Source organism: Rattus norvegicus, chromosome 20, assembly GCF_036323735.1.
Source record: "Rattus norvegicus strain BN/NHsdMcwi chromosome 20, GRCr8, whole genome shotgun sequence".
NCBI lineage: Eukaryota > Metazoa > Chordata > Mammalia > Rodentia > Muridae > Rattus > Rattus norvegicus.
Genome location: NC_086038.1, coordinates 48,518,081 through 48,531,343, shown reverse-complemented (window position 1 = coordinate 48,531,343; position 13,263 = coordinate 48,518,081). Strand labels below are relative to the sequence as shown.

The 13,263-nt window shown below is 48.6% G+C and overlaps 1 protein-coding gene across 2 annotated transcripts in view; it reads right to left on the bottom strand.

Annotated features, from left to right (window-relative positions):
* Window positions 1-10,497: 10,497 nt before the first annotated feature.
* Pdss2 (decaprenyl diphosphate synthase subunit 2) overlaps window positions 10,498-13,263 on the bottom strand; it is a 229,059-nt gene continuing 226,293 nt past the window's right edge. Inside the window, exon 8 of one of the 2 annotated variants that reach the window (NM_001014249.1) lies at window positions 10,498-11,300. In NM_001014249.1, the coding sequence (NP_001014271.1) occupies window positions 11,142-11,300 (159 nt within the window). In that variant the 3' untranslated portion in view covers window positions 10,498-11,141. Of the gene's footprint in view, window positions 11,301-13,100; window positions 13,257-13,263 lie in introns of those variants that run through there. The other variant, XM_039098909.2, reaches the window with a different exon arrangement.

Here is a 13,263-nt window from a genome sequence, read left to right as displayed (position 1 = left end):
CCCTGTGTACCCAGATCTTGACCCAAGATGGTCAGGAAGACTTGGGCTCAGTCCCCAGCATAGCACACACAAATGCACACCTGATTGAGGGCCAAGCTGGGCACAGGAGGCTTAGCACTAGGAGGTAGAGGCAGGATTAGGAGTTACACTTATTTTGGGGACTGGAGAGGTGGCGCCATGATTAAGGACACATACCGCTTTCCCAGAGAACCTGAGTTTGAATCCATATCCAGTGGCTCATGACTACTTGGGTATTTCGTTTCTTTGGTTTGTTTGCTTGTTTGATTTTCGAGACAGGGTCTGACTGTGTAACCTCTGAAACTCAACTATGCAGACCAGGGTGGCCTTGAACTCATTGAGATCTGCCTACCTCTGCTGTTAGAGTGAAATTTGTGTACCACCACTGGCTTACCACCCCTCCCCCTTTCTTCTTTTTTATTTGCTTACCATCACTTGTGTCCTTTTCTAGTGGCTGTAGCATCATGTTACCAAAAAAACCAAACCAAAACAAAACAAAACAAAACAAAAAACAAAAAAAAAAAAAGAAAGAAAGAAAGAAAAGAAAAGTTCATCGTTGGCTAGGGAGTTTGAGGACACCCTGGGGTCTATTAGCAGACTGTCTTAAAAACACATCTACTCGGGGGCTGGGGATTTAGCTCAGTGGTAGAGCGCTTACCTAGGAAGCGCAAGGCCCTGGGTTCGGTCCCCAGCTCCGAAAAAAAGAACCAAAAAAAAAAAAAAACAAAAAAAAAAACACATCTACTCCCCCTATACACCTACGCACAACACACACATACATGTATACACAGACAATATATATACACACATATAAGCACACACACACACACACACACACACACACACACACGTAGCTACTTTGCTTTTGCTATTTTGAGAGAGTGTCATATTATGTAGCACTGCTCAGAGTTCCTCCTGCCTCTGCCTCCCTAGTGCTGGGTGTAAAGGCATATACCACTGTATCTGGTGGTATATATTATATATTAATAGTGCTATATCATCATTGAATTATAAACAAAATATATGAACTTTATAGTATATGCTATAAATAGAAACACCTGTGTTACATATTATATAAATTATACTTCACTAAAGATGTTATAAATAGAAACACCTGTGTTACATATTATATAAATTATGTTTCACTAAAGATGTTATAAATAGAAATACCTGTGTTACATATTATATAAATTATGTTTCACTAAAGATGTTTTGAAGAAATGTAAAACAAAACAAAGCAGAAAGTAAAATTCAAATATGTCATCTGATGGTAATTGTTTGGTTGCAGACCCCGGGATGAGGGAGTGAGGTGTTTGTTTTATTTATCAAAGCAGACCTGGCCCTTAAGTTCTCTCAGCATCCCTCAGTCCCTACCTGGCATACCCTGTCCGAAACCCTGAACTGAAAGTCCAGAAGCTGGCCTTTCCCCCAGAGACTCTTCCCTATCTAATCCTGATGGATTTGGTCTCCCTGCTCTTTCTCCTTCTCTCTCTGAATGTGCATCCTCTGTTTCTGTCTCCCCATGGTGACTTTCCTGGTTTTGGTCCTTGGGGGCCAGTAAACTCGCCCACCTGAGAGCAGCTTCCCAAATAAACTTGCATTTCATATGAACTAATCTGGTTTGAATTGGCTCATTTTACCGTCAGAGGAAAAAAAAAACCTACCAGTAATCTCAACACTTGGGAAGTAGAGGCAGGGGGATCAGGGTTGACGTTTCTTCTCCATCGCATGTTGGGTAGGAGGCCAGCCTGAGATCCTGTCTCAGAAAGTGACAAGATGTTCGCTTAGAAGGTAAAGGGACTGCCCACGGACGGAAGGGGAGACCAGGCACCTACAGGTTGTCCTTTCACCTGCTCTGGTATACAAAAAATGCAACGAGAAGAAGCCTAATTAGGGGGCGGGGAGAAAGGGAGGCAGAAACAAGCGGCAACGGAAACTCACAAGCAAGCAGCCATGTTCCACATACACAGTCTAAGTCGCTGTGTAGCAGGGCAGTGTGAGCAAGGGGCAGATGCCTGGAAAGGGAGCAGGAGCGTGAACTGCAAGGTGGTCATCAAGCCGGGCAGGAAGTGCTGAGAGCCCGAGACGTTTGCTGTAGTTTGGATGGAAGTTTACCCCCCAGAAGTCCATGCGGTAGAAACTGCGTCTCTGGTATGGTGATGAGTGGGTGGGTGTTGTCTCTAAAAGTCGGAGGTGAGTAGGTCATGGGGCCCTGCCTGCGGTCGGAAGACATTAGGATGAGGTCACTGAAGAGGTCAGACTCCTGGGTGAGCTCTTCTATACATAAAATGCTACATGAAGTTAGGGGCCCAGATGTCAGCACTGCCAGCTACCAGAATCCTTAGCCAAATAAAGAACCCAACACCAGGCATTTTGCTATAGGAACACAAAAAGGTTTATTTACCGTTTTTGTTCTGAGAGACAGGGTCTATATGCACCCAAAGCTGGTTTGGGACCCCCTAAGTACCTGAAGATGACCTTGAACTTCTGATCCTCCTGCCTCTACGCCCATGACTCTAATACCAAGTTTATGTAGAACTGAGGATTGAATCTGAACCCAGGGCTTCATGCATGTTAAGTAACTGAAGATATTTTTTATTTTATTTTTTAAAAAAAGATTTATTTATTTATTATGTATACAGCAGTCTGCCCGCATGTATGCCTGCAGGCCAGAAGAGGGCACCCGATTTCACACAGATGGCTGTGAGCCACTGTGTGCTGGGATTTGAACTCAGGACCTCTGGAAGAGCAGTCTCTCCAGCCCCTGAAGACCTTTTTAAATCTAAACAATCAACAGGGAACTTTGAGGGTAGGGTGGAGAGAATCTAAGGACCTTAGGAAGAGCACTGTGGAGTGCTGCCCTCCACAAGGCTGTGTTACTCCGGAAGTCACAGCAGCCAAGATCACCTGAGGCACAAACCCTGCCCGGATATTGGACCCATCAGTCCCCTGCCATGGAGCAGGAAGGTGCTTACGAGCTCCCATCCCTCACGGGGCATTGCTAAGCAGTTAGCCGGCCGCTGTGGGAGGGAGAAATGCCCTTTACAGTGATGTAGCCACTGTTAAGATACCCATGTCCCGCAAGTCATCCTTCACCCGTGCTCCCGTAAACAACCGTAATGAAACTCACGGGGTCGACCAGTTGGGGAGCGGAGACAGATTAGCAGAGTGAGAGGGGGACAGAGAGGGCAACGCAGGGTGGATGTGTGCAAAGTACATTATATGCATATATGAAAGTGTGTAATGAAACCCACTACTATGTATAATTAACATATGCTAATGAACACATACACAAAGACCCAAACGGGACAATGGACACAGCTGAGTATGATGGCTCATGCCTGGGTATCGAGGACAACAGCCATGAGTCGGAAGCTGCCCAGGTCACTGGTGAAACTTTGTTTTTCAAAACCAGCAGCAGCAGGAGCAGCAGGAGCAGCAGCAGGAGCAGCAGGAGCAGCAGCAGGAGCAGCAGCAGGAGCAGCAGCAGGAGCAGCAGCAGGAGCAGCAGCAGGAGCAGCAGGAGCAGCAGCAGGAGCAGCAGGAGCAGCAGCAGGAGCAGCAGGAGCAGCAGCAGCAGGAGCAGGAGCAGCAGGAGCAGCAGCAGCAGCAGGAGCAGCAGGAGCAGGAACAGCAGCAGCAGGAGCAGCAGCAGCAGCAGCAGCAGCAGCAGGAGAGAGTGGGCAAAACCAGCAATAACTGAAGAGGCTCACATGGTTGCAGCATGGAAAATTTTACATCAAAGACCATTTCGTTGGTGTCCCTCTGAACAAACCCTAAGAGTGTCGTTTTATGTCTTTGAAGAAGCGAAGTTGGCCTTTCATCCCACAAAATAATTTCTCCATGGTGCTGGCCACAGGAAGCTACGGCCAGTCGACAGAAAGCCTCTTTGGGTCTGAAGACACTGGATTCTGAGAGGGAAGATGTCTCGTGGCAGGGAACTGACAGATGCAGACCAGTGGTGTCTGCATACCGCCAGTGCCACTAAGGCAGTATCAATCATGGCTCGCCCTGTAGCAGAGGCTAGCCTTTAGAGCTCGCCCTGTAGCAGAGGCTAGCTTTTAACTCCTGGAGCTCCCTCCCCAGTGCTGAGACCTTTAGGTGTGCACCACCACACCCAGATCCCACGTTAAAGAATTTTAGGACAATTTGTCCTACAGTTTTTTGTTTTGCTTAGAGACAGGGCCTTATTCTGTAGGCCAGGCTGGCCTTGAGCTACGGCGACCTTTCTGTCTTGTGGAGTACAGCAATAAAAAGTGAAAGTCACCATACTCGGCTTTCTGTAGTGCATGTTATATGTGTGTGCGTGGAGGCCGGAGGTTGACTTTGGGTGTCTTTCTCAATTGCTACCACCTTATCTTTTGATACAGACTCGCCGTGAACCTGGGATTCACCAACTCCTCAGACTAGCCGACCAGGGCATCCTCCCATCTCCAGTTCCCTACGGCTCTGATTACAAGCGCTTTCATTGGGTGCTGGGGACCCACACTCAGGTCTGCAAGCGTTTTAATGACTGGGCCATCTCTCCCATCCATGTCTTTTGGCAACTTCATTTCTACATTTTATTATCCTGTGTGTATGAATGTTTTGCCTGCATGCATGTGCACATGCGTGCTTGGTGACCCCAGAGGTGAGGAGGTGTCAGAGACCCTGGAATGGGAGCTACGGATGGCTGTGGGCCCCCAAGTGGGCATGAGCTGCCCAGTGGGTCCTCTGCAAGACCAGAAAGTGCTCTTGGCCACTGCGCATCTCTGCAGCCCCTCCTGTTTATGATGGAAGAAAATCTTGCCCTATACTTCAGGAAAGCCTGGAGCTCACTCTGTAGTCCAGGCTGGCCTTGAATTCAGGATCCCCAGTCAAGCCTACCGGGTGCCAGGGTTACAGGCGTTTCACAGCGCCTGGCCCTTCTAGTCTTAGTCTGCTTTGGTGGAAAACTTGCAGGGTCACTGTTTTTCCAAGTAGAGGATGTGTAAGGAAGTCAACCCATTTTAATACACGTATCCACACCAGAGAAACCTCGTAGGAGTGGAGACGAAGAAGCCTCGCTTAGCATTAAACACTTGTTAGTAACGGCCATGACGCCCGCATGCGATGGAAAAGTGTATAGAGACAGGAGGACCCAGGGTGACTCCATACTACAATCACGACCATGCAAAGAAACACATTCACGACAAGCAAGCCGGAAGAAGCCAGACATGATAGTGTAGACTGTAACCCTGGGGCTTGGTAGAATGACATATTGATCACCATGAGTTTGAGGCCAGCTTGGAAAACAACCTCCTAAAAGCCAAAGAAAGTGAAAAAAACTATAATAATTCTTTTCGTGGTCTCTCTCTCTCTCCCTCTCTCCCTCTCTCCCTCTCTCCGTCTCTCTGTCTCTGTCTCTGTCTCTGTCTCTGTCTCTCTCTCCATCCCTCCCTTTCCCCCTCCGTTTGCTTTTGAGATGGGTTCACAAACAGTCCAGGCTGTCTTTAAACTCACTGTGTAGCTGTGCACTGAACTTCTGATCCTCCCGTTTCTACCTCTGGAATATTAGAGTCACAGGGGTTTGCTCTCAGGCCTGGTTTCATTGGATACTAGGAATTAAACCAGAGCTTTGTGCAAACATCTACTAATCGATACATATCCCCATTAAAAAAAAGTTATTTATTTTTATTTCACGTGTAAGAGTGTTTGCGTGTAAGTGTGTTATGCGCATACATGTCTTGAGCCCATGGAGGCCAGAGAAGGGGTTGGATTCCCAGGAACTGGAGTTACAGACAGTTGTGGGCTACCATATGGGTGTTGGGAACTGAACCTAGGTCCTTGGAATAAGCAGTTAGCCAGTGATCTTAACCTCTGGGCCACCTTTCGGCCCCACCCCCTTTCCTTTCAGTGTTGGATATTGAATCTCAGAGCTGTGAGAAAGATAGTTGTCACTCTGCCGCTAATGCACATCCTTGGCAGTGAAGGACACCCTCTCCACTGTTCAAAATGTCTTTACATTTCTTACTCGCTTAGATTTGTTAAAGAACTAAAACTAGGTAATCCCAGCACTCAGGAGGCAGAGACAGGCAGATCTCTGTGAGGCGGAGGCCAGCCTGGTCTACACATAAGGAGTGAGTTTAGGACAGCCAGGGTGAGAAGATAGCCTGATCTATATGAGACTCTGTCTCTTGGTACACAAACAAACATCCTTTAATGAAATGCTGGTTAAGACAAGTCCCCAAGGAACACTTTAGTCTAGCTTCCTTCTGTTGTGTTTTAGAGTTCTGAGATAGGGTTTCATGTAGGCAGGTGGCCTTGAACTTGTGTTGGGCCTCTATCTCCCGTGTACCATGATTACAGGTGTGTGTTACCTCATCCAGTGTTCTGAGGTGGTAGGAAGTAAACCTAGGGCTCTGTGCATGCTAGGCACATACTTTACCAGTTGAGCCACACCATGAATGAAATATCGTTATCATCCCATCAATATGTATTGGATAGTTTTAGTTTACTTTTCTGTTGTTGTGATAAAACACCATGACCCAGTGTGGTGGTTTGAACAGGAATGGCCCCCATAGACTCGTGTGTGTGTGTGTGGGGGGGCACTATTAGGAGGTGTGGCCTTGTAGGAGAAGGTGTGTCACTCTTGGGGTGGGCTTTGAGGTCTCTATGCTCACATCATGCCCAGTGGGACTGTCTTTGCTGCCTGACAGTCAAGATGTAGACCAACGTGATTCTCCTTCAGCACTACGTCTGCCTGGATGATGCCGTGCTCCCTGCCATGGCGACGAGGGCCTACACCTCTGAAACTGTAAACCAGCACCAATTGCCTTGGCCGTGGTGTCTCTTCGCAGCAATAAGCGCAAACTAAGACATCAGAGCAACGAACAGAAGCGGTGTTGATCTAGAGGTTATGGTTTCAGAGGGCCTGAGTCCACGGTGGTGGAGCAAAGGCACGGTGGCAGGAACACGAGAGCTCACACCTTGATCCACAAGTCGAAGGCAGAGAAAGAGCACACTGGGGATGGAATGGCTGAGGCTTTTGAAACCTCAAAGCTTGCCCCCAAGTGATGTACCTCTCCCTCTCCCAGTGGGAGCTGTTCTCATTCAAATCATTTTATTGTTCTTATGGGCACTGAACCCAGCCTTGCCACACATGCTAGGTAAGCAATTTACCACTTAACCACACCTCCAGCCTGGAAACAAGCATTTCCTTTGTTAAACTTTTGTTATTTGTGTCAGAAGACAACTAGAGTTTGTTCTTTTTCCTGTTTTGTTTTTGTTTGTTTGTTTTTGTTTTTTTGTTTTTTGTTTTTGACATCCTGGCTGTCTTAGAACTCACTCTGTGGGCCAGACTCTCCTCAAACTGGTAGATTTACCTCCTCAGCCTCCCCGTTGCTTGTTTTTTCCCTTTCAACTTTATACAGTTCTAGGGATTGAATTTAGGTTACCTTGTGCCTTTCGCAGCACGTGACTTTAACTGCAGAGCTCTATCACTGGCCCTGAAACTGATATTTTTAAGTCGAAGAATATTTTATCTTGCTTTACCTATGTGAATATTTGACCTGTTTGATGCCCATGGAGACTACAAAGGGCACTGGTTCCCCTGGGGCTGGAGGTACAGATCGATCACCATGAATCACCATTTGGGTGCTAGGTATTAAACCCAGCAAATGCTCCCTCTCCCCGTGCCAGATCTCTCCATTGAAGAGTTTAAAGGAAGATTTAGGGTGAGGAATGTTAGGGCTAGGGATATATTCGGCTGGCCCAGAACTCTTCTAGTGTGCACGAAATCCTGGGTTTCATTCCCAGCACTGCATAACCATACTCGGGGACACACGTCTGCAATCCCAGCACCCAGGAGGTGGAGGCAGGAGAATCAGAAGCTCAAGATCGTCCTTGTCTGCACAGCAATTTGGGAGTTAGCCTGGGTTACATTGAAACCCTATCTCAAGACAGGAAAGCAAATTCAAACAACATAAATGAGATCTGGGGGCCAGGGTTGATGTAATTCACCAGCAGAACACTCCTTACCATGAGCCAGGCCTTGCACTGTATTAGACTCCAGCACCACAAAAAACGACTGAGATTTAGCAAGGCAGGGAACTGTTTTGTAGTTTCTGGAGGAATATGACTGAAATGTGCCTTGGGGTGGAGTAAGAAGGAGGAACAGTGAAGAGTTAGGGGTTGATCACAAGGGCTCAGGGGCTGCGTGGGTGGACATTAGGGATCTGCCGGTGATCCTGAAGCCATTACCAGAGGGTGGTGCAGAGACGGACCTGATAAGCTTGAATCATAAAGGTTACCAAAGGGCTGGGCCCACTCAAACAACGGGCTGTGAGAGTTAACAGTAGACGTAAGGATTATTTTTTGGGGTTTCATTTTATTTTTGGAGATAGTCTGACTGTAATACTGACTGGTCTGGAACTTACTCTGCAGACCAGGCTGCCCTTTAAGTTACAGAGTTCTGCCTGCCTCTGCTTCTGGAGTACTGAGATTTAGAGACGGGCACCACCACGCCCTGTAAGATCCTTTGTCCTAAAGCTGGGAGAGAGAAGATGGAGGAGACAAACAGGGTGAAGAGAAGGACTTTAGGAGAAGCATAGCCAGGGACGAAGATTCAAGAACAGGGTGTGTGTGAGGCTGGCAGGATGGCTCAGTGGGTAAGGGCATCTGGTGTTGCAGGCATGAGAACCTGAATTCATATTTCTGTATGCCTGTCAATGGCTGTCTATGATCATGCATGTGCCCCTAACTCCGGCGATGTGGGGTGTAGACAGGCGCATCTCAGAGCACTCCTGGCTCAGAGAAGGAGCCAGGAGTACCAGTTCAAGGCCATCTTCTGCTAGCTAGGGGGTTCAAGGCCAGTCTGTGATACTTGAGACTCTAATTTTTTTTTTTTAAAGGAGGGGACAGAATAGAAGTCACAGAAGCTGCTGGAGGATAAAAGAGAGGTGGAAAGGACCAAAAGAAGCAAATGTGGGTGTTGAGACACAGGAATCCAGGACTATGTCACGTGAGGCAGGTTTAGGTCGTGTGTGGAAATGGGGCCAGAAGCTCAGCATTTAGGGGCCTGCCCCAGGCGTTTGAGGTCCCCCACCCTCCTCCCTGGATCTTAGGCAGCCTTCACCAGGCCGTCAGTCAGAAATGGTAAACTTTGTGTGCTTTCAGACAGGCTGGCCTCTGAACTCACTACACAGCTTAGCCAGGCTGCCTCGGCCTCCCAAAGTGCTACGATTGCAGGTGTGGCCACTCTGGGGTGACACACTCACAAACAAACAGGAGAGGAAACGGAGGTGAGAGCGGAGTGACTTTTGAACGGCCACACAATGAGCAGATCTGAGGTGTGGGCCAGGTCCCCAGCTTGCATAGCCACTCAGCTGCACATCCGGGCTCCTTCTCGGGGAGTTAATGATTAGGACCTGGCCGGAGCTATAGCATTGTCCCATAGTTACTAGTTAAGCCATGTTCGCTGGGAAGACACGCTTCAAACAGACGAGGGCAATGATTTACGGGTCCGTGTGACGTGTTCACTTACCTCGGAGCCCACTCATAACAGTTAACCTCTATGGGCTTACACTCCCTCCTCACTGCGGGCCGCACACCGGCCTGATTGAGACTAAGATGACTTCCCCTAGTGTGCAGCAGGTAATACAGTCTGCTTACCGTGTTTTCTGTCTCCAGATAAGGCTGTAATCACACACACATACACATATATACACACATACACACACACACACTCACATACACACATACACACACACATACGCGTGCTCGCACACACACATGCACGCACACACACACATATATACACACATACATACACACACGTGCGCGCGCACACACACGCACGCACACGCACGTGCACACACACGCACACACTCATGCACACACATACACACATACGCACGCACACGCACGCACTCACACATGCACGCACGCACACACATGCACACACACACGCACGAGGAAGAAATGCAGCTGAATTTCAGCTGAGATCATTTACATAAACTCAGCTTCCTTGTCTACGGGATTCTCAGATTGCATTTGTGCAAACCACGGAAATCATCTGTGAACCACATGGAGACAGAGTCTGATTGCAGGCCTATGTGAGCGCTGTGTTCTCTCTGTAACTCAGTGTCTGTGGCTCAGGGTCAAGAGCTGGCACTCTGAGGTTAAAACAAAACTCTCACCAGTGAAGTCCTGGGACTACAGTTACATCTCCGAAAGCTGTGGAAGCCAGAAGTAGGCCCACAAAGTATCGTAAATGGATACACTGCTTTTGAAATAAAAATTGGCCTTTGGATGGTGTCTTTTTTTGTTTGTTTTCCAGACAGGGTTTCTCTGTGTAGCCCTGGTTGACCTGGAACTCACTCTGTAGACCAGGCTGGACTCGAACTCAAGAGATCTGCCTGCCTCTGCCTCCCGAGTGCTGGAGTTAAAGGTTTGCACCACCATGCCTAGCTTGAAATGTGTCCTAAATGTGATCTTTAAGAAAGAAAGGTGAACAGTTCCTTTTACAACTGGATCAACACTTGGTAACACTTTAATAGCCAATTCCAAGTTCTTGGCACTAACATTTCCTTCACCTCCCCCAAATCTGACAAGACACTCACGCTGCACGAGCCTCTCCCCTGTAGACAGACACATGACTGCAGGACGGCAGGCAACAGACCTTGGCTTCCCGTATCGAGCCACTCTCCACTCCGACAGACCGACAGACCGGCCGTCTCCATGTGTCCCCCCTGCTCGTACCCGGTGCTTCTCCTGACACCTGCAGCTTCCAGCTCGCTCCGTCCTCTTTACAAGGAAAACCACAGCCACCGCCCTGGCGCCATCCCGGGCTTGGTCCAATCAATAAGGACTTATTTCCTGTCCATTTGCTGAGGTCACGGGAGCGAGTCTCATTAATTATTTCTTTTGCTGCAGCCTCAAGTGTTCTCTGGCGTGACAAGCGAAAACCGTGTGACCTTTATCCTTCTCGTTCTGTTTGTAGTGGTTCCAGAGGAGAGATTCATTAGGCCGTGAGATACAGGACAGGATACATCTATTTTTAAAGTCATTAAACACATTACTTGTTTTGTCACAAAAAACTCTCCTGTCCACCTCATTCTCTGGGTTTTTCAGCTTAGGAACGACAGAGTCTTTTTAATTTGGTGTCATGAAAATCTCGTCACGGCAAACACAATGTTTTCTAAAGCCGATCTGGCCTCTGAGGGAGGGAAGCTCTCCAGGGCCTCCAGTGCCTTGTTTCCATGGTAACGACACAGGTCAATAGCTGAAGTCACACCTTTGCCAGCTTTGATTGTTTCCCGCAACTGTAAGAAATAAATGCACAGTAAGTCAGTTTCTGGTTGTACAGTGAGGACCACAGCTTAACTGGGGGTGGGGGGGGTACACATGTAAATCCAGTGTTTCTGCTCCTTTGTCTGGAGGAAGGGGATGTGTTTCCAGGTGACCTAGCTCCAGGCTGCATCACCTCCCCAAGGCCACAGCAGCAGCACAATGGGCTCCAATCAGCCCAATTACTTACCTCTCTCGCACGCCCCTAGATCTGCACAAAGTCCCATGCTGGGAAGGCAGTAATGAAGGACAAGCAGTGACATCTCCCGCATTTGGAATTCAGCAGCCTGATGGTTTATGCAGGGTGGGGTGGGGGAGGGGAACCTTCACTAACATCATCATTCAAACTTAAAAAGAGATTAAAACACCTTATGCTGGCACAATAACCAACATGAAAATCCAAGAAAGACATGTTATTAAATCTGAATACAACTTACTTAAACCCAAATACTTTACTTGGGACAAAGGGAGCAAAGCAGTTTGGCAAATGTAGTGGTTTCCAGTAGCCCGCAAACAGGCTTCCAATCTCTCTCTGTGACTGTAGGACAGGACCAAAGGGGCAGGACCCGCAATGCTTACCTCCAGTTCCAACACTTGGAAGGCAGAGGCAGGTGGATTTCTGTGAGTTAGAGGCCAGCCAGGACTACACGGTCAGACTCTAACCAAAAACCATCAGACAGACAAACACAGAGGGGGCTGGCGATTTGCCCAGGCTGGTACTCTCCTCAATCCCCGGTGGCTCCCCAAAGTCTGTAACCACAGGCCCTGTGGCTTTCCCAGGCTGCGTCCACGCTCAAGGCCACACAAGTGACAAACAGTAACATCGTAAACCATCAAGCAAAATCACTGTGGCTTAGAGCTGGGAAAGGCTTCATCTTCTGAACTTAAGTTACCTGCCCTGTTCAACAGTCTTCTCGGTGAAGGTTAAAGGTCTCCCTCACTCCCACACCCAGGCACTAGGCCGTCCAGGCTGGCTCACCTGACACAGACTCCGCTGACCCTTAGAGACCGGGCGGGGCCCAGTCGAAAGACCCAGTGTATGAGTCATGGAAGATGTGTGTCTGTGCTACGGATGGGCTGCAGCAGGGAATCCCTGCGAATCCCCCTGGGCTTTCCCTCTGGCACTGGGGACAGCCACACAGCAGAGACACCCTTCAGCCAGGACACCTGAGTCACAGCAGGGAGGGCCTCTCTGCCTTCCTCTTTTCCTCTTCTTTCTTTTTCTGAGAGGGCTTCTCCGTCCTGGATATCCTGCTAGGGTAGCACTGCGGTCCTGGAACTCAGAGAGCTGACTGTCTACCTCCTGAGCGCTGGGGTAAAGGCCTGCACTGCCACCGCCGGCTGGGATTGGCTGTGGACATTTTCAGAGTCAGTGAGTCCTCATCTCTGCAGCTCCTTTGAGCGCTTGGATTTTCCTCTTTTTTTTTTTTTTTTTTTTTTTTTACTGGGCTACACTGGGGTTCGCATCTTCCCTCAGCTAGGCTACTTTTCACACCCTAAAGAGCCTTCCGAACTCCATCCACCATGCCACACTTCCAAAAAGGTTTATAAATGCAAATACAGTCTTGTGCAACCCGTCACTGCCTTCCAGCAGCCTTCAAAGCACAGGGTCCCCCAGGAGGAACGAGAGTCCTTTCTCCAGTCTCTCCAGCTTCATTTTTCTCCCTTCTGTCTTTTGCTCACGGATTAAGGGGAACCACCTGCGGTTTTCAGAGCTCACATACTGGCTCCCTTGGGGTTGTCTTCCCACTCCTCGTAGGCTCCCCAGATTTTACCTGGGTGGAAGGCACCCAGCCACCTACGATGATGGCACCGGGGACTGGCTGCTCCTCTACGTCTGGGGCATCCTGTGTGCGTCCGGCAGAACCGCAGGGTGGTACTTTAATGTTCTATTCAGTTACTGACTTCCGCGTGAGACTTTACGCTACACACTATATA